The sequence below is a fragment of the Amia ocellicauda genome, chromosome 13, assembly GCF_036373705.1.
Source record: "Amia ocellicauda isolate fAmiCal2 chromosome 13, fAmiCal2.hap1, whole genome shotgun sequence".
In the NCBI taxonomy this organism is placed as follows: Eukaryota; Metazoa; Chordata; class Actinopteri; order Amiiformes; family Amiidae; genus Amia; species Amia ocellicauda.
In genome coordinates this window covers 27129781-27152917 of record NC_089862.1, presented here as the reverse complement: position 1 = coordinate 27152917, position 23137 = coordinate 27129781, and the positions used below count along the sequence as shown (strand labels likewise).

The window sequence follows — 23137 nt, the reverse complement described above, 5'->3', positions numbered from 1 at the left end:
TATTGCAGTAATGTTGGGTGGACTTCTGGTCTCCATGTATAAAATAAATGTAGCCCATGGAATCTGAAACAGGTATGGGGTAAAATATTCATAGAAACTCTACCAGTGACACTTTTTGCAATTAAACTGCAGTAAAGCATGTATATCAATACAGAAATTCAAGGGTGACTTCAGTTAGATATGTTTTAGGAATGTTTGTGTCTTGAAGTGAAACTATGCTAAAAATGTTGTAGGAGGCACTGATAATAGGGCCTTGAACAGGAGGGGTTTAGCAAGTAATGCAAGTAGAACTTTTTTGTGTGCATGAGAGGTCAGTGATTGTAACAGCACATTAATTCATTTTATACTACAAAAGTTTACTATTTTTGTGGTTAAATATCCACAAAGAATTTAGTCATTTGGAATTTATGATGACACTCAATGAGCACTACTTAATATGTTGTAAAATGCAATGATAATGGGAAGTATGTGTAAATTATCCTGCAGTATATCTAACAAAGATGGAATTTCTTTCTAGTGCTTCAGTTAAAATAATACAACTTGTTTATATATATATAAAAAAATAATAACTTTAATTACAAATCAGTTTTCAACCATCTTTTTTGGCATAGATTTAGTACTATGCATAGGTATAAAAGAAGACTACTCGCTGATTTGTTTTTTCAAAACCCATTCAGAACAAAGATTCAATTTGTGCATTGTTTCCAGTTGAAAACCTAGGAGTTAGTCTGTTTACATGGGCCAGTTGGCCAAACTCCTTTGAAAAATCACCATGGCAACAGCCTTCTCGGCGCTGTGGCAGGGAGGCTGTACTGTGTGAAGTGGGGCAGAAGCAATTCCTTAAATGTGCAAGAAGGAAGCTGCGCCTGTAATCTGCTTACCCTGGCTGACCAATAAAGCTCCCATGCATAACAGACACGTAGGCCCCTACATTTCACACATCACATGCTGACTGGTGTCATCTTTTTATACCTCAGAATTAAACCGGCAACAGTGCTGTCATTGCTCAGGATGTAACAAAGGAAGAAGTACAAAAAGTATAAAAGTATTTTTCAAATACCAACACCCAGCTTTCCATCCGTTTTTGATAACCGCTTCATCCAGTACAAAGTCACAGTGCATTGACATACCTAGATATCTACAGTAGGTTTACAGGTTTATAATATAATTTTATGCTGCAGGATTAGCTTCAGTTGCCCCATTTACAACATAGCAATTAATTAGCAACACATTTTCAAGTGAATATTACAAAATGTAAATCAAGCAGCACTTTGTGTCATTCTGCTTTTTCTCTTAACAAGTTCACTGCCAATGGGAAAAGAATGCTTTATAGCTTGAAGGGACTCCAACACCAGGGCAGTTATCTCTTGGAGATTAGTTCAGTTAAACACTTATAGATAATCAGTCATCTAAGACTTGAAGCTAAACTTGCACTGACCTCACTTCTTAGCTGCTCAAATTGCCAGCCAACATTAGTTGATTTTTAAAATGGTTGCCAGTTCATTCGGAGACACTCAGATGTTATCTCCCATTAAGCTGTTAAAGCGGTGGTTTATTTGATTGATTTTTTAATAAGGAAATGGGCAAGAGGGTTTTTAACATATGAACAATTGTAAGTGCTTAAATAAAGATAAATTGTTTACTAAAATATATTCATTACTACTGCTACTACTTCAGATATTAAACTATATTTGATCATTTTCAAGACACCAAGATTTTGGCATGTGACACAACAAACCCACACGTTACCCTACTCATAAATAAAACAGATTTGCAACTAATAATCAAGCTTATACATTGTAACTATTATAACAATCCTGATTATTAATGGGATCCTCCTTGTTGTGTTTGTAATATGTTGTAGCCAAAAATGATCGAATGATATTGTGAATTTTTATAAACGTTTAAGGATGCTGTACATATCCTAGACAGCATATATGAGTTATGTAATACTGTTTTTTCATTCTTGTACTGAAAATAATTTTCTCACATTTTTCATCTTTTGTGTTGGTTCAAGGTGAATGCAGTGCCAGTGTCAGTGTCTCTTCATAACGAACTCTCCCAATCAATCAACCCTGGCCTTTGCTCTCTTCCGTTGAGCGAGTCCTATGTGTTGGCACAGCAGAATGGCAGTCTTGGCATGCAGGGAGATTCCCCAGTGGTTCCAGTTTCCCCACAGATAAATGGTAAACCATCAGCTGATGAGTTTGAGCACATCATTCGGTCAATGGCCCAGGTAAGACATGGCAAGCAAATGTTAGATATCCAGCTCTAATTAACTTGGATAGTGATGTATGACTGTAAAATGCTATTTTTAAATAATTATTGGAAAAGTGTTAATCACACACACACACAATAGGGCTGTACGGTATACTGTAAAAAACAATATACTGGTATTCATTTATGGACCGGTTTGGACTTTTACTATACCTTCATATCGGTATTTTAAAGTTTTGAATAATTTACTATTTACTGTGTCATTGAGTCATAGCATTCAGCTACCAGTAAACTGGATTGTGTTCGCGTATCCCACAACTTGCTGCGCCGGCTACTTGAGACTGCGCTGTCTGACATGAGACACATCTGATCAAAAAACGCCGATAGTGTTCGTGTAATGCAAATTTCCACAGATCTGCGCAGATCTGCACAGCTCCACCAATGGGATAGGTTGGATCCTGCAGATTATCTGCACTACAAGAACGCAACCACCTTTCTTCACAAACCCTGCAGAAATCGATGTAATTGGATGATTTTTTATTTTTATATTTTAGTTATTTAAAAAAATTGAATTGACAATCATTTAAGTAACAACTTAATTATTGTGCATCATAGGTTTACATTCAATTAAAAAAAGAATTGATGTAATTATTTAATAAAGCATTGCTATGTGTCAATCTAGAATTCTATATCTATGGTTTTGACAGTGTTGTTCACAGCCTCATTGTGTAATGAAAGTTGACATTCGCCTCCGCTAACAAGGGGTCAGCAGTAGTTTTCATTCAGCTTAACACGTCCCTCTTGATTTCTGCACAATCTTTTGTCTGACAGGCACAGCTCGCCTCCCACAGCAGCTTCTCAGAGCTGCACTGCGCTGTGCGTTTCTGCGCAGATTTCTGTGGCTGGGGCTTAGTGGTGTCACGCAGAAGCACCTGCGATAACACGCATCTGTGAATCTCTGCACAGAGCTGCGCTTTTCGAACGCGACCCTTGTTCTAGAATGAATGTGCCTCAGCCAAATATCGAAAATAAATTCCACGTGTATTGCGTGTTGACATGAACAAACAAACATGATCAATGCACAATCAATGAAGACGAGATGGAGGAGAGCAGTGTGGCTGAAACTTCACAGCAAAGTGACTCTATTGAATCTGTCCCGAATAAAGGTGCGTTGTCGATAGTGTGGACATGATTTGGTTTCAAGACAACTGACACAGAACACGAAACATAATTCAATGTCAGTTGTGTCCTATTATTTTTGCTTTATGAACAGTATAAAATAGCCATTAAAAAATACCGTCATACCGTCAAAAATGTGAAAAATACCGCAATATTGTATTTTGGCCATATCGCCCAGCCCTAACATATATATATATACACACACACACACTAAAGGTGGTTAGTAGGTTCATATATGCAATTTTTCCCTTTAATTAATTTAAAACTATATACATGCAATAATAATAACATGCAGCACAAAATACAGAAAGTGTGTATAACCTAACATTTTTATTCAAAAACTGTGCATTATCTTTTATGTGAAATGTCTAGTTTATTGCCATTTAATTATCATCACAGATAAGACAAGTATTTATTTCATTATGAGTAGGTCTATACTGAGAGGTAAATTAAAAATCACAAATATATTCTAGACTTTTGAAGATATAATGAATCTATTATGACTCCACTGTGTTTCCAACAGGGCCGGTATGTAATGCACATTGAACTTGAGAAGCCACTCTCTGGTGGGCTGGGGTTCAGTGTAGTGGGCCTAAAGAGTGAAAACAGAGGGGAACTGGGCATTTTTGTTCAGGAGATCCAGCTGGGCAGTGTGACACATTGGTAAGTTAGCATTATTGGATATGCAGTAGAATTTTTAAAACGTAACTTCTTTACTTATTAACTTACCATTCTCACTCATTGAATTGCTTAATTTACTTGTTTATTAGGTAGATCTTTATTAGGAAACATCTTGCTCATCAGTTTGCTTATTGGTTTATTGTGTGTGAATAGTCATTTGTTTATGTGTGCAGAGTCTGTAAAATGTTGGAAACTGAAATGCTTTCTTTTGTCCTGGAGGTGCTTCCTGTTTCATTAAAGCCAGAGTGTAGTAGTTTTAATAGTGTATTTAAATTAGAAACTCCTGAAGTGCTTTGTTGTTAAATTCGTATAGGTAGGCAAATAATTAGGCAAATTAGTTAGTTAAATAGTACATCTGCAGTACAAGAAACAACAGCATTCCCACCTTACTGTGCTAAATGTGTTCAGTGATTGTAAGAGTATTCTCCACAAAATCTGCATTTTCTCAGTGTGCATGTCTGATGTGTTAATATCTGTGAAGCAAGTAGGTTTTGACATTTGGTAGTCATCTTTTCTGAGTAAGGAAAATGCATGGTAAAAATGGATTTGGGGCATTGGCAATGTGCTGTTATGCAGATGTTTTTGAGGCTTTGATAAAAAACATTACCAAAATACTTTCAGAACAGCTAGGTAGGATTATTTAGGTTTTCAATATTTTTTAGGTTGACTTTCACTGTAGCCCTCCATGAAATTTTGTTTGATGCTGGTCTATATCAACAAGAATAACATACTTGTGTAAGAAAAAGTGATAACAAAGGAAAAAGGTGCAAAGGGAAAATGAAGCTTTCAGTGTAAAATATTTCTGTATGCAACTTAATTAAGTTAATGAATTAACACATTGTCTATTTACCTGCAGACAGGTGTACCCTTACAACACAAATAACAGAAACATTTAATTTATGTAGCAATATGTCACCATTTTGCAGTGATGGGAAACTAAAAGAGGCTGATCAGATCTTATCCATCAACGGACAACCACTTGACCAGACCATTACTCATCAACAAGCTATCAGCATCCTCCAGAAAGCCTCAGAGAAGGTCGATCTCATTATTGCAAGAGGCCCTATTCCACAGCTGGCCAGTCCAGTGGTCTCCAGGACACCTTCTGCAGCCAGCACTCTGTCAGCCCACTCCAGCGCGGTGAGCACTCTGGGATATCACAGATGCTCAGGACAGTGACACCTCTCCAGTAGTTTACTTTTATTACTTTTGACACTACAGGGTTTAGCTTCAGGTGAAGAAACTGAAATGTGAAAGAGTTGTTTCTAACATTATATATATAAATAGTTACAATAATTACAAATTAAATGAAATACTAGCAATGAAGAAATTGCTGTGTATTCATGTCTGAAGAAAGATTTACCAGCCCACTGCTCCTTTAGTGAAATGTATGAGTTAAAAAATGTACCTTTAATGTGATTTGCAAATTATGTTCTTCACCCTGAACATTGTTTCTTTCGCTCACCTCATATTTCACTCTGTAATCAACCTCTGCAGACACACTGGCAGCATATGGAAACAATTGAGCTGGTGAATGATGGGACAGGTTTGGGATTTGGAATAGTGGGAGGAAAGACCACTGGTGTCATTGTGAAAACCATCCTGCCTGGTGGAGTGGCAGATCAGGTATGAGGCTGATTTATTTCAGTACATCTGATGGATTATAGAAAGGAAGGGGACCATTTTAAACTTCTCTTTTCCTGTCACAATTAAAACTGAAAATGTTAAACAGTTGTTTTGTCTACATCGAGATGTTGTGAAGTAGTTTTTGTCTTCCCTCCTCAGGATGGCCATCTGCACAGTGGAGATCATATTCTGAAGATTGGTGACACTGACCTGCATGGCATGGGCAGTGAGCAGGTGGCCCAAGTGCTCCGGCAGTGTGGCAACAGAGTGAAACTGGTCATTACAAGAGGAGCCATGGAGGAGTCCTCGACCGGCCCACCTCCACCAGTGCTAGCTCCTGTAGCAGAGCAGCAGGTAAGAAGACAAGAAGGGGCCTCAAGTTCAGATCATACAGAGACTCCTGATATGTTATGTACATATAGTTCAGTGTACAACATTTTATCAGCTGAAATGATCACTGAATAACATTGTTTTAAATGAAGGGTGTGAATACTTTTCACTACTACTATAACCATAGTAGTAATAATAACTCCAGTTGCTAATTAGATCTATTAAAAAGCATAAGTTGTTGAGAGATGTATCTAAGTATTTGTATCCAATATTGTTTTTTTTTTAAATAAGAGAGGACATTATGGGTTAGTCCTTACTGGGCACGACAACATTTTGTGACAAATAGTTTAATTTCCTGTGGAGAAAAATCAAACTAAGATTAAATCTTTGTTTGTAATATCATTGAATACCACACACAATAATATACACACCTTCATATTTCACAGAAGAGCCAAAATAAATAACTCTTACATACTAAACAAACAGCCAGAGTTAATTCTTTCATAGACTATCTCATTTTAAAATGTGAATGTGTTATTAGTGAAGTTATGCTCATGGAAAGTGTAAAAACAAATTAACACAGATGACTCGCTGGATTTATTTTAGCCTGCTGGACATTGTGACACATGGGTGAGAAATGCTTGTCATGCATGGATGTGGAATTATTTGACTTCAGCCCCAGGACACACCTCTGCATTTCACATTCATTTCTATTCATGCAAAGTGGCCGTTAAACTGAAAACTTAAAGACAAACTCTTATTGCAGGGTGAACTGACAGATGATGAAGAGGATGATCTTGATGCATTTGATGTGGAGCTGACCAAAAATGCACAGGGTTTAGGAATTACTATTGCTGGCTATGTCGGAGACAAAAATTCAGGTTGGTATGATGTGTTTTTTAGATTGATTTGTATTAGGTTACAATATAAATCAAAATTAAAGTTTCCTTACTTCATACTATTTATAATAATTTATGTCCATTTTATCTTGATCTCTTTGGGGCAGATACTTACATTTCTTTGCAAATGTATTGTTGTTATTATTTCCTGTAATTGCAGATATCATATAGTACGCACAAACGTACGTCATTCCTTTGAAACACTATGTGACTTTTGATTGTGACATTATGTAAATTCCATGATGCATGTGTGTATTTTTGTGTGAATAAGAATTTCGAATTTTCAAATTTTCCTCAGTTATGAGCAAATCCCTTTTATTTCTGCAGAACCCTCTGGAATCTTTGTGAAGAGCATCACAAAAGCCAGTGCAGTAGAGCAGGATGGACGAATCCATGTTGGCGATCAGATAATTGCCGTAAGTCAGTGGTTACAATGTAATTTCTAACAGATGATTTAGTGTCACTTTATCAACTCTTTTCAAGGGGTTGTGTTATCCATTTTAAATGAATGGAATGAGTTAAATAAATCAGGCTTTAGAAATCACTCTGCAACCAATTTCTCAACTTACCCATCATGTTGTCTGTGTTTTAGAGCATTCTTACCTCTGCAGAAGGGCCTGCATTAGGATTTGTGTGCACTTTAGGAAAAGTAAATAAGAGAGACAAACCAATAATGATCAGAAAAAATAGTTGTTGATTACTACTGACCAGCATTCTACAGGCAATAGATGTAATCAAATACATTGTTTGTTCTCAACCAAATACCTGTGCCCAAAAACCCACAACCTTTACACTGTTTTAGTTGATTGAATATCCTAAAGACAATAGCTGAATACGATGAATACGATAAGAAAGTATCCCCTAGAAAGAAGTGAATACAAACTAATGATTGCTTTATAGATAAAATGGAATTAACAACATTAAACCGTTAACGATATAAAGAATACAAGAAAATACTAAAAGTAATTTTTTCCGCTACATATTTTTGCATTATATTATTTGTATTTACAGTTATATACTTTATATTCATATTTGGATTGCTGTATTATAGAATTGTGGACTGTGTTTTACTGTATACTATGTATGTAAACATTGACACTAAAGTGAAGGCTTTTATAACTATCTTGCCTTTACAGGTGGACAGGACAAATATTCAGGGCTTCACTAACCAACAAGCAGTGGAGGTCCTGAGACACACCGGGCAGACAGTGCATCTGACTCTCATCAGGAGAGGGTTCACAGCCGAGGAGCAGCTCATTTCAGAGCTCAGGCCGCCGCCCGCAGATGTTAACGAGCTGGATGTAGATAGAATAGATTCAGACACTACCACAGGTAATTTCACCCTGCATTAGAAAACCATGAAGCCGAAATTATATATTAAAGTCTTTATAAAACTGTATTTTATGTTTTCGTGATGGCAGGAAGAGGGTTAGCCCGGGGTTTTGTGTTACCACAATTATGGTGCCATTTTTAGAACACAGTCCTCCACCCAGTCTTTGGAATTGCAGAAACTCATTTAGAGGGATAGACACATAAAAATGAGTCCATGGCAAACACGACACGTATAGGTCCTGTATAGTTTTATTTTATTTTATGCCATTTCAGACTAAATAAGATGCCGTGTTCTTCGGAAGCACTGTAACTATTCTCTGAATTTATGACTGACATGCATATGATATCATTGGGTGTTAATTGGTATTCAGAGGATCTAGACAGAATCCAGACACTGCACCCGTCCCTGTGTGGAGGTTCGAATTTGACTCCTGTCGAGGATGAACAACTGCACCCTGAAGGAGGTAAGAAATCTCTCCTCAATCTCTCATTTTGGAATAATGACATAAAACAAGTCTTTGACAATTGATTCTTATACTTATATATATATATATATATATATATATATATATATATTTCAATCAATTATGTTACTTTTATAACTTTTTGGAAAGTGATCTTGCAAAGATATGTTATTTTGTATTGTGTCCTGAATGAGATACAAATAACAAACATTTATCCCAAACTAATATCATCGTTCTACAAAGATAATAATATGCATCACAATGACTTTCCAGGAAGCAAAGACCATAGGTAATTAAAAATAATAATATTCAGAATTTTATGATTATCATTATAGTGGATATCAAGGAATACTTATTTGCAATGCTTTTTTCCTAAGGAACACAGCAGACAACAGTAGATGAAGAGGAGCTGAAGAAAAAATGGGAGTCTGAGCTTGGTCCTAGCAATGAAGTAGTGGTATGTCATATATAAATATATTATAATTTCTTACCTGTTATGTGTAATAGCAGATAAGGTACGATGAAACAGTGTATCTGTTGTTGTCACATTAGGGAAATATAATAAGCCAGTCGTTGATGTGTTGATTAACATGTTCTTCTTTCCATCAGTTACATTGAAGTGGCTTGATTCATATTTTGACATAAATCTTGTGAATATACAGATGATGAACTGTGTATCTGGGAAATCTTTTCCGATTTGTCAGCTGTAGTGCTCAATATTCATATTAATGGGTGTATGAATTTAGGTTTTTATAGAAGCTAGTGATATAAAGTGTGCATTATAAGTCTACAATTTTTATTCATGGTAGTGTTTACCAATTGGCTTAGATGAGTGCAATTTAGTATCTTAAAAAAGAGTTACCTGCTGTGGCTGGTATATAACATTCAGTGCTCATAATTTGATGGTGTGACAGATATAAATGGTTCACACAAATCGAACATCTATAGGTTGTTTTCTGTAAAAAGCTTAATATTTGTCTAATAATTATGCCCATCTGGGCATCATATCCTTAGATTGCTCAAGTTCAAAAGTTCAGTGAAAGCAGTGGACTTGGCATTAGCCTGGAAGCATCCACTGGGCACCATTACATACGCTCAATCCTGCCAGAGGGACCAGTTGGACGCAGTGGCAAGCTGTTCAGTGGAGATGAACTGCTTGAGGTAACAACTATACACTCTTCGCTGATATATTCTTAAAATAATAATTTAATTCCAGGTTTAATCTGCACTTTTCGGAGAACAGATTTTTTTTAAAGATCACTCTTTCTTCCTAGCTGCATAAGTGAAGCCAAATGTGGTTTTAAGGGTGATGATGGTGATTATTATTGTTAGTTTTAAACTATTAATTTGGTTTAAGCCTTAAGTAAAAGTAACCAATGAAAACAATAGACAGTGAACTTTAAAGGGTTAGATTGTGCAAAGTGGTTAAACAAAATATGTGGAATGCAATATAGTACCATGAATTATACAGTTAAGCAAAATACCAACCAACTACAGTAAATCAAATTAAGAATGACCAAATAGTGCAGTGGAATAGGGATGTGAAGTAGACATAATCATTAAATTGATGCTACCTATGATCTGATCCTCTGTAGTGGCCAGTGTGATATGTTTGAATAACTTATCCACTCACAAAATTATATTGCAGGTTAACGGAATATCTTTACTTGGCGAAACTCACAAGGAGGTTGTTAGTATTTTAAAGGAGCTACCTCTCTGTGTGACCCTGGTGTGCTGTCGTCCAGCCTTGCCCTTTCAAAGTGACTGTGATATTACCACACACCACCTTCCAGAACAATGTGCTGAACCAGTTGAGAAGGTAATTCAGTCTATTTAACCCCCTGACCATACAAGTGTGGTGTGACACAGGTTTTAAAAGTTCTCAATGTTCAGTTTATTATTTACACATGGAGAAAATGTGTTTATAGTGCAGTTCAGCTTGAGAGATAATCATATTTTCAACACCAACTTTATCTAATGCAGATACTATGGGATTTGTGAGCATTTATATAATATCATATAAAGGGCTAACAGGATTGTTGAGCTCTGTTAAGCTGCAGGATAAAAAAAATGTAAGGAGATAAAGAAATCCCTTTACACAGAAAAAACTACTTTATTTTCAAAATTAGCATCTGTTTCAGAATATATTACATGATAATGATGATGTTTATCATTGTTTTCTCAAGGTCCATGTAGACATTGATGAGTGTGTTGCTTCTTTTGAAACGGATGACCCTGTAAAAAACAATGTAACTGAAGAGACTCTGGGATCTTCCTTGGCCATGTGGGAAACAGAAATACAAGATATTGAATTAGAGAAGGGAGAGATGGGACTGGGCTTCAGTATTTTAGATTATCAGGTAAGAAACCATGACATTGTGGTTTATTACTGTTCTGTGACTTGTTCAGGAATGTGGGCAAGAATAATAAATCAATTTTTCAAACCAGAAAAATCTGAAATAAACTCCCAATATGCTATTTGTTCAATATTTTTTCACTTTGAAAGAGCATTATCATGATAAGTGATATGTAACTGTATATATTAGTGCAGATGTTCTTTTGTTCTGTTTGATTTACTAAAATAGAATGGCTTCACCTGCAAATCACTTACCGGTTTACCTTGTACCTGAAACAGGACCCCGTTGACCCAGTAAAAACAGTGATAGTGATCCGCTCCCTGGTGCCCGATGGTGTTGCAGAACTGGACGGCCGTCTGCTTCCCGGGGACCGGCTCATGTTTGTCAACGATACAAACCTGGAAAATGCGAGTCTGGAGGATGCAGTGCAGGCGCTGAAGGGGGCAGCGATTGGAATAGTCAGAATTGGAGTGGCCAAGCCCTTACCTGTAAGGTCTTTAATGCGGTGTCAACTTCAATATAAAAATGTAAATGTGTGTGCCCGTGTGTGCTTGTGTGTGCCTTTGTGCGTGTTGTGTTCTGTCAGCATTGTGCGGTAACCAGCAGAATAGCATCTGATTACAACTAACTTAAATTTTTAATAAGTAGCTTGATAACACAATGTCAGATCCTGAGCTTTGCGGGACCGGCAGCAGCAAAACTGTGTCTCCCTTAACATGTTTGTTTGTTTTAACTTGTGTAAAGAGCTTTTGTTAAAGATATTAAAGGATATATTTAGGCTTAGGTTTTTAATGTTTGCTGTGGCTGTGGGGTGACTCTGTGACCTGATGAGGAAGCTTGTTTCTTTTCTGATGATTTTGTTAATTTATGTAAGTATTTATGGTTTTCTTTTAATAATGAATCAAAAGCCTTTATAAAGAAGTCCACACAATACATAGTTTACTGTTCTTACAAACCAGAACTAGTTTCCCCTGTTATGTACATTCTGGGTGGAATTATGATTGAAAGCCTAAATCCTGAAGTTTAAACTGATAACCCCCCCCGTTTGCCAAAGAAGCAAATTCTAAACAGAATTTGTAAAGGTTTTTAAAAAAATGCTGTTTTATTTCGGGAGACTTACCTTTGATTTTCTCATTACAGAAAAAGTGCACAAATTTCGCTACAGAGGTACAGTCTGTGAGATGTAGTCCATGTAGTTCTATTAAACTCACTAACAAGCCCCCGCACTACTAACATGCTAATTCTGCTTAGATTTTGATAAAGCAAAGAAAAAACCTAAACAAATTAAATACTAATTAGAGTAGAGCTGCCGACTCCGAGTGAGTTGCCCCAGTGTTCCTGGGGGTGTGCTTTGCATATCATCTGCACAGTTCACCCTCACGCCACTGTTTCTGCAGCTCACCCCAGAGGAGGGCAATTCTTCTTCTAAGGATGAGTCCGTCTTCTACACTGCTCAGCAGTTTGAGGAGGAGGAGCCTGCTGATGCTGCAGTTTTCCATGCAGAACTAGCACTGGTTAGTTACCTTTTACGAGGTTTGGCAAATCAAATGAAGCAAAAAGCAGAAAATTACGGAATCATGCGTTACTCTCCCGGTTGAATTCAGTCTGACATTCACGAGTTTCTCTACATTTTGCAAAAGTTAGCATGGAACAAGAAGGGAATATTCTTTAAAGCTGAAGGAAAGCAGTCCTTTCGGTTTTAAGCCTATTGTTTTTCATAGCTCTCTTAATAGTCGTTACTGAAACGTTGTTGACTTTAATAACCACTCTTTATTCACAGTGATAGCAGCTTTCGTTGGACAGCGGATCTATGAAATTACCTTCTGTCACATTCTCAATATCATTATTTTTTCCTAAAGACTTTTCTTAATATTATTTTTTACTGTTTTGTAATAGCTTATGCATCCCTGTATTGATTGATGTTTGTTACTCTTTTGCAGATTGACTCAAACGAAGCAGACATGACTGACAAGACGTTTGATTCTCAGTACCTAGGGGAAGAAGACGACACCTTTCAAGCCTCCATGTTAGCGTTGCATGGCAGTACATGCAGTGTGGATCTGGATTACCAGCTTTCAGTGCAGTCGTCTACACCCAAGGTAGTGTTTCATTCATTCATTGGTAGTTTTCCTTGACATTTTAAGGAAGTTTAAACCTATTTTTGCTAAATGTTGAAATGTATATTTAGGGAATTAAATGTCTAAATGGATCTTAATGTAGGAGAAATTCAATCCTTATTATGTGAACTGCCACATATCTGTGAGTTTTGTATTATAGGATTAATTTAAGGTATTTTATTTTTCACTATCCACTCTTTACAAGCGTTTGTGGTGATATTTTGATATTTTAGATACATATTTTAGTATGACTCTTTGCTGGTTTGAATCAGAAATACTGTTTTGTAATGTCAAGACTCAATATGGCATCATATGTAGTCCTTGCTAATGGCATACATGAGAAAAACAAAACAGATTTTTTTACTATAACCATGGCCCCCCTTCCTCTGTTCCCTGTGTACCATCATCGCCACAATCCTGTAATACAATATCCATTATGCCTTCCTACTTTATATTCCCCTTTACCCATAGGTATGAGTGGATGTTGTGTGTACTTGTGTAACTTGTTACAAATTCGCACATTAATTGGATTGCTTTTGTAAGTAGTAGATGGATAAGTAATGAATGGCACCTTTGGACTGTATTTCCACCACACTATAAAATTACTATAAAAAGACAGGAACCAGGGGCAGCTACAAAGCTTGAATATAGGATAGGAGAACCTCTTCCTCAATCTCAGAGTTTTTTTCATATGTACCGAAATGTTTCAGTTGTTAGTCAGTTGTAGTTATTTTTTAACAATAAAGTAAGGATAAATTAAAATGATAAACCACCAGCCAGTAAAACAATTGGTCATTAACATAAACTATAATTAATGATTCATAAGAATCTATTTTCAGTTGGAAGAAAATTATAATTCTAACTGACCATAACCCTGCAGTACAATATGGTTTGTTTTATCTACTAGACTTCCCATGAAGAAGCATTTGCAAATCCCTCATTTTCAGCAGTGTCTGAATTTGCTGATGAATCAGAGCCATTTTTCCCTGAAGAGAAACCAATCACTCTTTCCCAACCATGGACTGCTTCAAGTTCAACGTTACCAGATCGAGCTGCTAACAAAGATCTGTCTCTTGAGCAGCACTTAAGTATATTGGAGAGAGAGCATGTAATGCCAGAGATTGTACAATCCGAACCAAGTTCAGGTTTTAACCATGAGAGAAAGCCTGTGCAGTCTTTTGAGACACCGATGGAATTGGACAAGGCAGCTGATGCCTGTGCAAACTATAAGTCCAGCCATGAAGGCAGTGTGGCCACAGATCCAATCAAAGGTGATATAGATGATAGATCATCTCATCATGAAGGCTTTGCAGCTGTAAAGGTAATAATCTGTTTATGGGCTGCTTTTATTATTAACATTCTTTACATTTATGTGCAAGATGATTTAGTCACAATTGCTCACAGCTGAGCAAATACTCATATAGGCCCTTAATGGCTGATTGTTTAGATCCCATGGGTCTATGCTTGAAATCATTGTGTTGTACCATCAAAACATTATAATGATTTATGGTTAATATGAAACACACAGTATTTGGATTGGCTATATAGTTTTGATAAAACTATTTAATAGAGCAACTTTTTAATTAAATCTAAAGTGGGAACATAATTAATCTGTGATATACATGCATAACCTGGGAATTTCCAACATTGTTAGAATTCTAAAAACATTCTAATACACAATTAAAAATATATATATTCCTTACAAAATTCCTTGAATACTTTTCAATTTATGTGCTAGTTCCAGTAGCAAAATATTACTACATGGCTGTCTTGTGTTTGAAAATAACATGGAAACAATTAAGTGAGTAAATGGTAAAATCAATCTGATTTATTTAATGTAATTTAGTTTGAATTTATAATACCCATCTTAAAAAGGTTGTAAAAGTGCATGATTTTTAGACTCAGAATGGCAAGTGATGCATCTAATTCCAGTGAGCAAGATTAAAAAAAACAATTTTGTTTAATAAAAAGCTCTCCATCTTTAAGTTTTGACTTCACTGAAAACAGTGATGGATCTTGATGCTCTGGGAAGTTTGCCAGTGATCTGCTTACCAGCCAGTCAAAGTGAAATACTCCCTTAGGCTGAGATTTCCCTATTAAACTAATTCAGCAATCTTGACTGACAAAATTGGGACTTTTATTCAGGTAGTTTGCATTTGCTGTACCAAAGGAGTGTTTGAATATGTCCCAAACCCATCCAAACCTTGTTACCTCCCAGTAGTAGCTAATATCCCTATATATATATATATATATATATATATATATATATATAGATATATATATATATATATTGGTGTATTGATCTATTTAGAATAAATATGATCATTCATAATAAAACAATTGTTACATTCTTTATCACATAATTCCTTACTACAACTACTATTTAGGATGAAGAACATTGTGTGGATCAAGGACCTGAGGAGAAGGTTGATAAAGAAATGTTCACACCTGGAAGCAGTTTTGAGAGGACAATCACTGTTGTCAAGGGCAACTCTAGTCTTGGTATGTTATCTGTGTTTTTTATTATGTTTTTCTCACTGTATATGTTTCTAGTGAGCATGGTTGTGCTTAATGGTGTTGGGGACCTATAATTATTTATTTGTAATGCTACAATGGTGTATTTTCAGTTGTATGAAATACGTCCTTGCATTGCAAATCACTCAAAGATTTATCCTAAGAGTTTGAGCCAATAATGACAAATTGTTGGAAGTGTGTAAGACAAGACCATGTCACAATGTGGTAAACTATATTAGAAAAAAAAAATAATAATAATAATATAATATATGATCATAAAACAGGACCTATAATTGGATTTTAAATATTCAATGTCAAAAGGCTCTTAACATAATATAAACAAACATACATACACTCACGCATATGATTTCTTACATCTCAATCATATGATTTCATATCCTATATCAGTCAAGCAGTTATTTAACATTCTATAGCTCAATTTTTTTAAACATGCTCATATTTTGTTCTCAAGACTCAGGGCCAGATTAAATGAAAACTTTAACCCAACCGCTAATAGCTAATAGCAAACTACAATACTGAATTTGCTAGTGGCTATGTTAATAAGTAGAAGAAAGAAGTTTGTGTTGATAAACAAAGACACCACTGAGAACAAATTTCTAGTTTCCTTACAGTGGGTGGGTCAATGTCTGGATTTAATCGCAGCAGCCCTAGATTCACAAGACAAATTGATTAAGCTTTCACTCATTATTTCTGCCCTCCCAAAGTGCATTCCTTCCATTGTGTTTTGTTTTATTATGAGGGCAGAAGAAATATTTTCAACCAAGAAGGCTGGTTACAAATGTATGTCGTTGGTGGGGGACATTTACATATGTACATTTTAAAAAAGTGATATAGGATATGAAATCAAACAAAAACGAAATATTAGTAAAGCACTTTAAGTTACAATTAGATCTTTAAATCATCTTAGTACTTACTAAATTACAGTAATGGAGGCCCTGGTAAACTATTTTAAACAATAATAAATTACATAATAATAATAATGATAATATGAATAATTTATATTGAAGGCAACTTAGACGGTTTACAATAGTACAATATAATCAATATAAAATAATATATTTACATTATTATAATATGTGATCATTACTGTTAAGTCTAAGCATTTTTAACTTCTTCTATAGAAGGTATTTTGTGAGCATTGATACTTATGTGCAATCAGACATTTAGATGTTTCTTTCAAATGTATTATTTATTTATTAAAATTGAGTACCTAAAATATAAATTATATTTGTATTTATGTATAAATACAATAGTTAAAATATGGGCTCTACTAACCTAATTTATTTAAATGCTTGCATTACTGTACTGAATTTCAATTTCAGATTAAATGCTTTAATATTCCTCTGGTTTATATCTTATACACCGATCAGCCATAACATTATGACCACTGACAGGTGAAGTGAAAAACACTGATAATCTCATTATCATCGAACCTGTTAGTGGGTGGGATATATTAGGCAGCAAGTGAACATTTTGTCCTCAAATTGATGTGTTGAAGCAGGAAAAATGGGCAAGCGTAAGGATCTGAGTGACTTTGGCACGGGCCAAATTGTGATGGCTAGACGACTGGGTCAGAGTGTCTCCAAAACTGCAGCTCTTATGGGGTGTTCCCGGTCTGCAGTGGTCAGTACCTATCAAAAGTGGTCCAAGGAAAGAAAAGTGGTGAACCGGCGACAGGGTCATGGGCGGCCAAGGCTCCTTGATGCACGTTGGGAGCGAAGGCTGACCCGTGTGGTCCGATCCAACAGACGAGCTACTGTAGCTCAAATTGCTGAAAAAATGAATGCTGGTTCTGATAGAAAGGTGTCAGAACACACAGTGCATCGCAGTTTGTTGCGTATGGGGCTGCGTAGCCGCAGACCAGTCAGGGTGCCCATGCTGACCCCTGTCCACTGCCGAAAGCGCCTACAATGGGCACATGAGCATCAGAACTGGACCATGGAGCAATGGAAGAAGGTGGCCTGGTCTGATGAATCACAAGTTCAAGGTGTTGACTTGGCCTCCAAATTCCCCAGATCTCAATCCAATCGAGCATCTGTGGGATGTGCTGGACAAGCAAGTCCGATCCATGGAGGCCCCACCTCGCAACTTACCGGACTTAAAGGATCTGCTGCTAACGTCTTGGTGCCAGATACCACAGCACACCTTTAGAGGTCTAGTGGAGTCTATGCCACGATGGGTCAAGGCTGTTTTGGTGGCAAAAGGGAGACCTACACCATATTAGGCAGGTGGTCATAATGTTATTGCTGATCGGTGTACATTCATCATTTTAAAACCTTATTTTGCTGCCACTGTCTCTTCGTTTTGCTTTCTTCATGGAATGTAAATTATTTGAGTCTGCCTAAACTGTATAAAGATGAAGGGAGATAACATTTAGTCTCCTTAGTATCCTTATGAGAGTTTACCACAGGATATTTGCATGGTAATGTGACATTTGTCCCATGTATTTCCCATAATTATATCATTCATGCATATTTGTCATGGTTTTCCATGATTTGTATCATAGTTTACTGTACCTAAACTCTCCTTTGTCATGATTTAACTTTACTTTCCTACACTTTACAGCACTTTTACTATGGTAAACCTTTTATAAGGATAATTATGCATTTGACTCATGTCAAGCAAACGAAGGTGTTTAAAGAAATAATATATAGATATATCCTTGTTTATGCATTTGTTTTATTTATTTACATAATTTAAAAGCTTTAACACATCTGATCCAGCCCTTGCCTTAGGACAAATTTTGGTTACATAACTGATTTAATTTCTACTTCAATCTAAGCAGCAGTAAAATAGCCAAAGCACATGGGCTAAACTAAACCAATTATAAATGTAGCATAATTGTGTATATATACAGTTAAGTCCATAAATATTTGGACAGTGACACAATTGTCATAATTTTGGCTCTGTACGCCACCACAATGGATTTGAAAGGAAACAATGTGATTTAAGTGTAGACTTTCATCTTTAATTTGAGGGTAGTTACATTAAAATTGGGTGAACGGTGTAGGAATTACACCCATTTTTATATGTGGTCCCCCCAATTTAGTGGCTCAAAAGTATTTGGACAAACTAACATAATCATAAATTAAATTGTGAGTTTCAATACTTGATTGCAAATCCTTTGCAGTCAATGACAGCCTGAAGTCTGGAACCCATAGACATCACCAGATGCTGGGTTTCTTCCCTGGTGATATTCTGCCAGACCTGAACTGTATCTGTCTTTAGTTCCTGCTTGTTCTTGGGGCGTTTTGCCTTCAGTTTTGCCTTTGCTATCTCTCTGATAGGTTTGTTTTGATTTCTAAGACATTAGATGTGGCCAAATCAACTATTTGGTACATTCTTAAAAAAGACCATGGAAAACAACTGTGGTGGATGACAGAAGAATTCTTTCCCTGGTGAAGAAAAACCTCTTCACAACAGTTGGCCAGATCAAGAACACCCTCCAGGAGGTAGGCGTATCTGTGTCAAAGTCAAGAATCAAGAGAAGACTTCACCAGAGTAAATACATAGGGTTTACCACAAGATGTAAATAGGAAACAGGAAGACATCTAATGAACCCTGTACAGTTCTGGAACAACATCCTATGGACAGATGAGACAAAGATCAAGAAGGGAAGGAACTGCTCATGATCTGAAGCATGCCACCTCATCTGTGAAACATGTTATGGCATGGGCATGTATGGCTGCCAAGGGAACTGGTTGCATTTAGCATTTTTTGTGTTTAGGGCTATGTTATCTTCTCAGATTCAGCCAAATGCTTCAAAACTCATTGGACGGCGCTTCACAGTGCACATGTACAATGACCCAAAGCATACTGCGAAAGCAACCCAAGACTTTTTTAAGGCAAAGAAGTGGAATGTCAAGTCAATCACCTGACCTGAATCTAATTGAGCATGCATTTCACATGCTGAAGGCAAAACTCCCCAAGAACAAGCAGGAACTAAACACAGCTACAGTACAGGCCTGGTGATGTCTATGGGTCTCAGACTTCAGGCAGTCATTGACTGCAAAGGATTTGCAACCAAGTATTGAAACTCACATTTTAATTAATGATTATGTTAGTTTGGCCAAATACTTTTGAGCCACTAAATTGGGGGACCACATATATAAATGGGTGTAATTCCTACACCGTTAACCCAATTTGGATGTAACTACCCTCAAATTAAAGATGAAAGTCTACACTTAAAGCACATCTTGATTGATTCCTTTTAAATCTATTGTGGTGGCGTACAGAGCCAAAATTATTACAATTGTGTCACTGTCAAAATATTTATGGACCTAACTGTATATATACAAAATTATGCTACATTTATAATTGGGTTAGTTTAGCCCATGTGCTTTGGCTATTTTACTGCTGCTTAGAGTGAAGTAGAAATTAAAACTGTGTCCTAATGCAAGGACTGGATCAAATCAAACCTTTTGCCCACCTGCTAATAGCAATCTAGAAATATGTACATTATATTTATGATTAAAGCAAAAAACTTTTACATATGGCAAACCTGAGAACATTTTGCAATTAAATAAAAAATATATACATTCTTGAAAATAATCAGCGTGTCTGATAACATTCGCAACGTTATCAATCTTAAAAACAGACAAAGCATTCAGAAATCTGTAAACATAGTTGGAAAACAGAAATCATTTAACAATAGCTTTGAAAGTAGGTCCCATTTAAAGATATTTCAATAATACTGTGATAATTATATCACTACCAAACTACCAATATCCTATATTGTCCTATATTTACATATTGTGAAATACTAAAGTGTACTGTTGTGCTTGGTAACCAACTTGCAATACCGGTATACGTGGTTTTGGAATAGCTCTAATTGCAAGTCTTTGTGAACAGTTCTAGGTATATTTTTATTCCACAGTATAATTGGATATTAAGGTAGAATTGTATAATTAAAGCAAAAAAATAGAATGAGAACATTTTTTAATTAAAATCCCCGATGGATAAATGTGAGCAGTTTGTAATGCAATTGCTGCATAGGAAAATACAATTCATCTTGTAACAACAATTTAATCTGAATCCACCCAAGAAATAAATATATTGGCTTTTACATTAAAGTTGGTGACAATTGTGGTTTACAAACCCTTGGCCCTGAACTATCGATACGCAATACTTAAAAATGGGTTGACAGTAAGTTAAATTTTAACAGTCAAACCTGCAAACATTGTTTGTGATATATTTATCCTTGAGGAAGACTACAACTTTAAAAATGTTACAATGATGTGGCAATTAGCCTGTGTTTGCACTGTTTAATAAACTAATAATAACTAAAATAATAGCTGTTCCACCATTTGTAGACATTATGTCAAAACTGTCATAGTAGAATAACAGGGAGAAAGCAGTAGACTTATTTTGTCCTGCACAACACTATGTTATGTGAAACAGCATAAGGCACAATACATCAATAGGTGGGACAATAACTCATTGGCTAATGTCTTTGGCTCTAAATGTTATATTATATGTAGATAGTGGAAGCATGCAGAATGTTTTCTTTAATGTCAGCATTTTAATTTGGGATTGAGTGTTTAGCACTCAGTATTTACTATCAATACAAAATTATGACATGTAAAACTGTTCTGAACAGCAAATCAGTTTTATCAATTTAAAGTTTTAGATCACTGCACTGCACTGCACTACAAAATGTCATCTAAATTTGTGAAAATGATATCAGATAACTGCAGGTGATCATTACGACACAAATAAATAAATATATATATATATATATATATATATATATATATATATATACATGTATATGTATGTATGCCAAAATAAAATCTATATTGTTGCAAGAGCAATAAATCGTTCAATACCACAATCTGCATTCTCTGCACATTAAATTAAAGCTGATTGAAAATAAGGAACGATGTTGAAGTGAACCTTTAATGTGTATTCCACTTGCCCATAAAATGTGCTTATAAACAAGACATTAAATGAAGCAATGTGGTGTACATGTTGTATTCAATGATGTAATATTGCATTCTTTACAAATGTTAAAGAAAAATAAGTTCTGATGTGTATAAAGCATGTCCCTGTACTTGCTCAAAGTTGGTGACATGTTATTTGCCTTAGACTGTGTCAAATAATGTATGTTATGTCCCATGTAATCAATACTGTTTTATTTTATTACACAGTTATGGTATTAGATCTATGGCTAACTAAAGTGTACCTTAAAGGAGTTATGTAATAAAAACACACCATGCCATGCTGTTAAGTACATTGATTAAATATCATACAATACATACTTACATACTAACAGCTCTTCATTGAGATTCTATAATACGTATTTGTTATTCTGAAAAACACATGACAAAATGTCTCTCTCATAATCCATGCAAAACTGCAAGTGAGAAAAGCACAGAATGTTCTGAAGAGATTAATTACTCCTTTAAGGATACGCTGTGTAATGAACTAAAGCACTGAGTTGATAGCTATTAACACCTGCAATGTTTTCTCATGGGATATACTATAACTACATTTATTTTTGTTAAAGAGATCTTTATTTTTGTTTCAATCATTGTATTTCATTGATACACTATGATTGTATTGTAATTTGAATAAAATTTGAATAAAAAAGAAAAAAAAACAACAACAATGAACCCTAAATTATATATGACCAATCATAGTGGGAATAACAATTCTACACATTGCCTGGTATATCAACATTATCTGAAGACATATGTATTTGACAGGAATGACTGTGAGTGCTGTTAAGGATGGCTCAGGAATGATTATTCGCAGTATCATTCATGGTGGATCCATCAGCCGAGATGGACGACTTGGTGTAGGAGACTGCATCTTAGCTATCAATGGGGAGCCAACTACTAATCTAACCAATGCACAGGCTCGTGCCATGCTGAGAAGACACTCCCTCATTGGGCCCGATATAAGGTAAGGAAGGGGGCAAACATACCGACTTCTGACTGTGATATAAGGGTACAAGGGTACTGAACAGAGATACCTTCAACACATTATATTTAACACAATGCAGCCACCAAGAACTATAAAGATACGTAGATACATAGGTTGATAATTTGGTTAAGAAGATGTCTTGTAGATGTCTTCTCCAAATTTGAGATATTTGCAAATTCTGAAGAAATCCTAAGCTGTTTTTAAGCTTCATAATTGTGTAATTTTGTAAATGGACTGTCAGTTACAAATTTCAATAATTAAATATAGTAAAATAAAAATGAATAGGTTTCCAGCCTACACTGATATATAAGCGATAAAGGATTTCACTTATCTTGAAAAAACCTATGTAGTCTTTTAACCAAATAACATATTTAGTTTATTTATTTTGAATAGAAACTCACAACTGACTTATGTCAAAAGCATGAAAGCAGTCACTTTGATTCATTCTTTGAAGTATCATAATATACATTGAT

General features: G+C 35.6%; 1 protein-coding gene across 11 annotated transcripts in view; it reads left to right on the top strand.

Annotated features, from left to right (window-relative positions):
- LOC136766683 (multiple PDZ domain protein) overlaps window positions 1-23137 on the top strand; it is a 56825-nt gene that overhangs the window by 4859 nt on the left and 28829 nt on the right. For 7 of the 11 annotated variants that reach the window (XM_066720379.1, XM_066720385.1, XM_066720384.1 and 4 more), the window contains exons 4-22: window positions 2018-2236; window positions 3920-4059; window positions 4983-5217; window positions 5575-5703; window positions 5863-6057; window positions 6800-6914; window positions 7260-7348; window positions 8069-8264; window positions 8636-8728; window positions 9106-9185; window positions 9743-9889; window positions 10377-10547; window positions 10915-11088; window positions 11364-11573; window positions 12483-12599; window positions 13026-13184; window positions 14110-14523; window positions 15590-15704; window positions 22445-22643. In XM_066720379.1, coding sequence (XP_066576476.1) covers window positions 2018-2236; window positions 3920-4059; window positions 4983-5217; window positions 5575-5703; window positions 5863-6057; window positions 6800-6914; window positions 7260-7348; window positions 8069-8264; window positions 8636-8728; window positions 9106-9185; window positions 9743-9889; window positions 10377-10547; window positions 10915-11088; window positions 11364-11573; window positions 12483-12599; window positions 13026-13184; window positions 14110-14523; window positions 15590-15704; window positions 22445-22643 — 3197 coding nt within the window. The remainder of the gene's footprint in view (window positions 1-2017; window positions 2237-3919; window positions 4060-4982; window positions 5218-5574; window positions 5704-5862; window positions 6058-6799; window positions 6915-7259; window positions 7349-8068; window positions 8265-8635; window positions 8729-9105; window positions 9186-9742; window positions 9890-10376; window positions 10548-10914; window positions 11089-11363; window positions 11574-12482; window positions 12600-13025; window positions 13185-14109; window positions 14524-15589; window positions 15705-22444; window positions 22644-23137) is intronic. The other 4 variants (XM_066720388.1, XM_066720378.1, XM_066720382.1 and 1 more) reach the window with 3 other exon arrangements.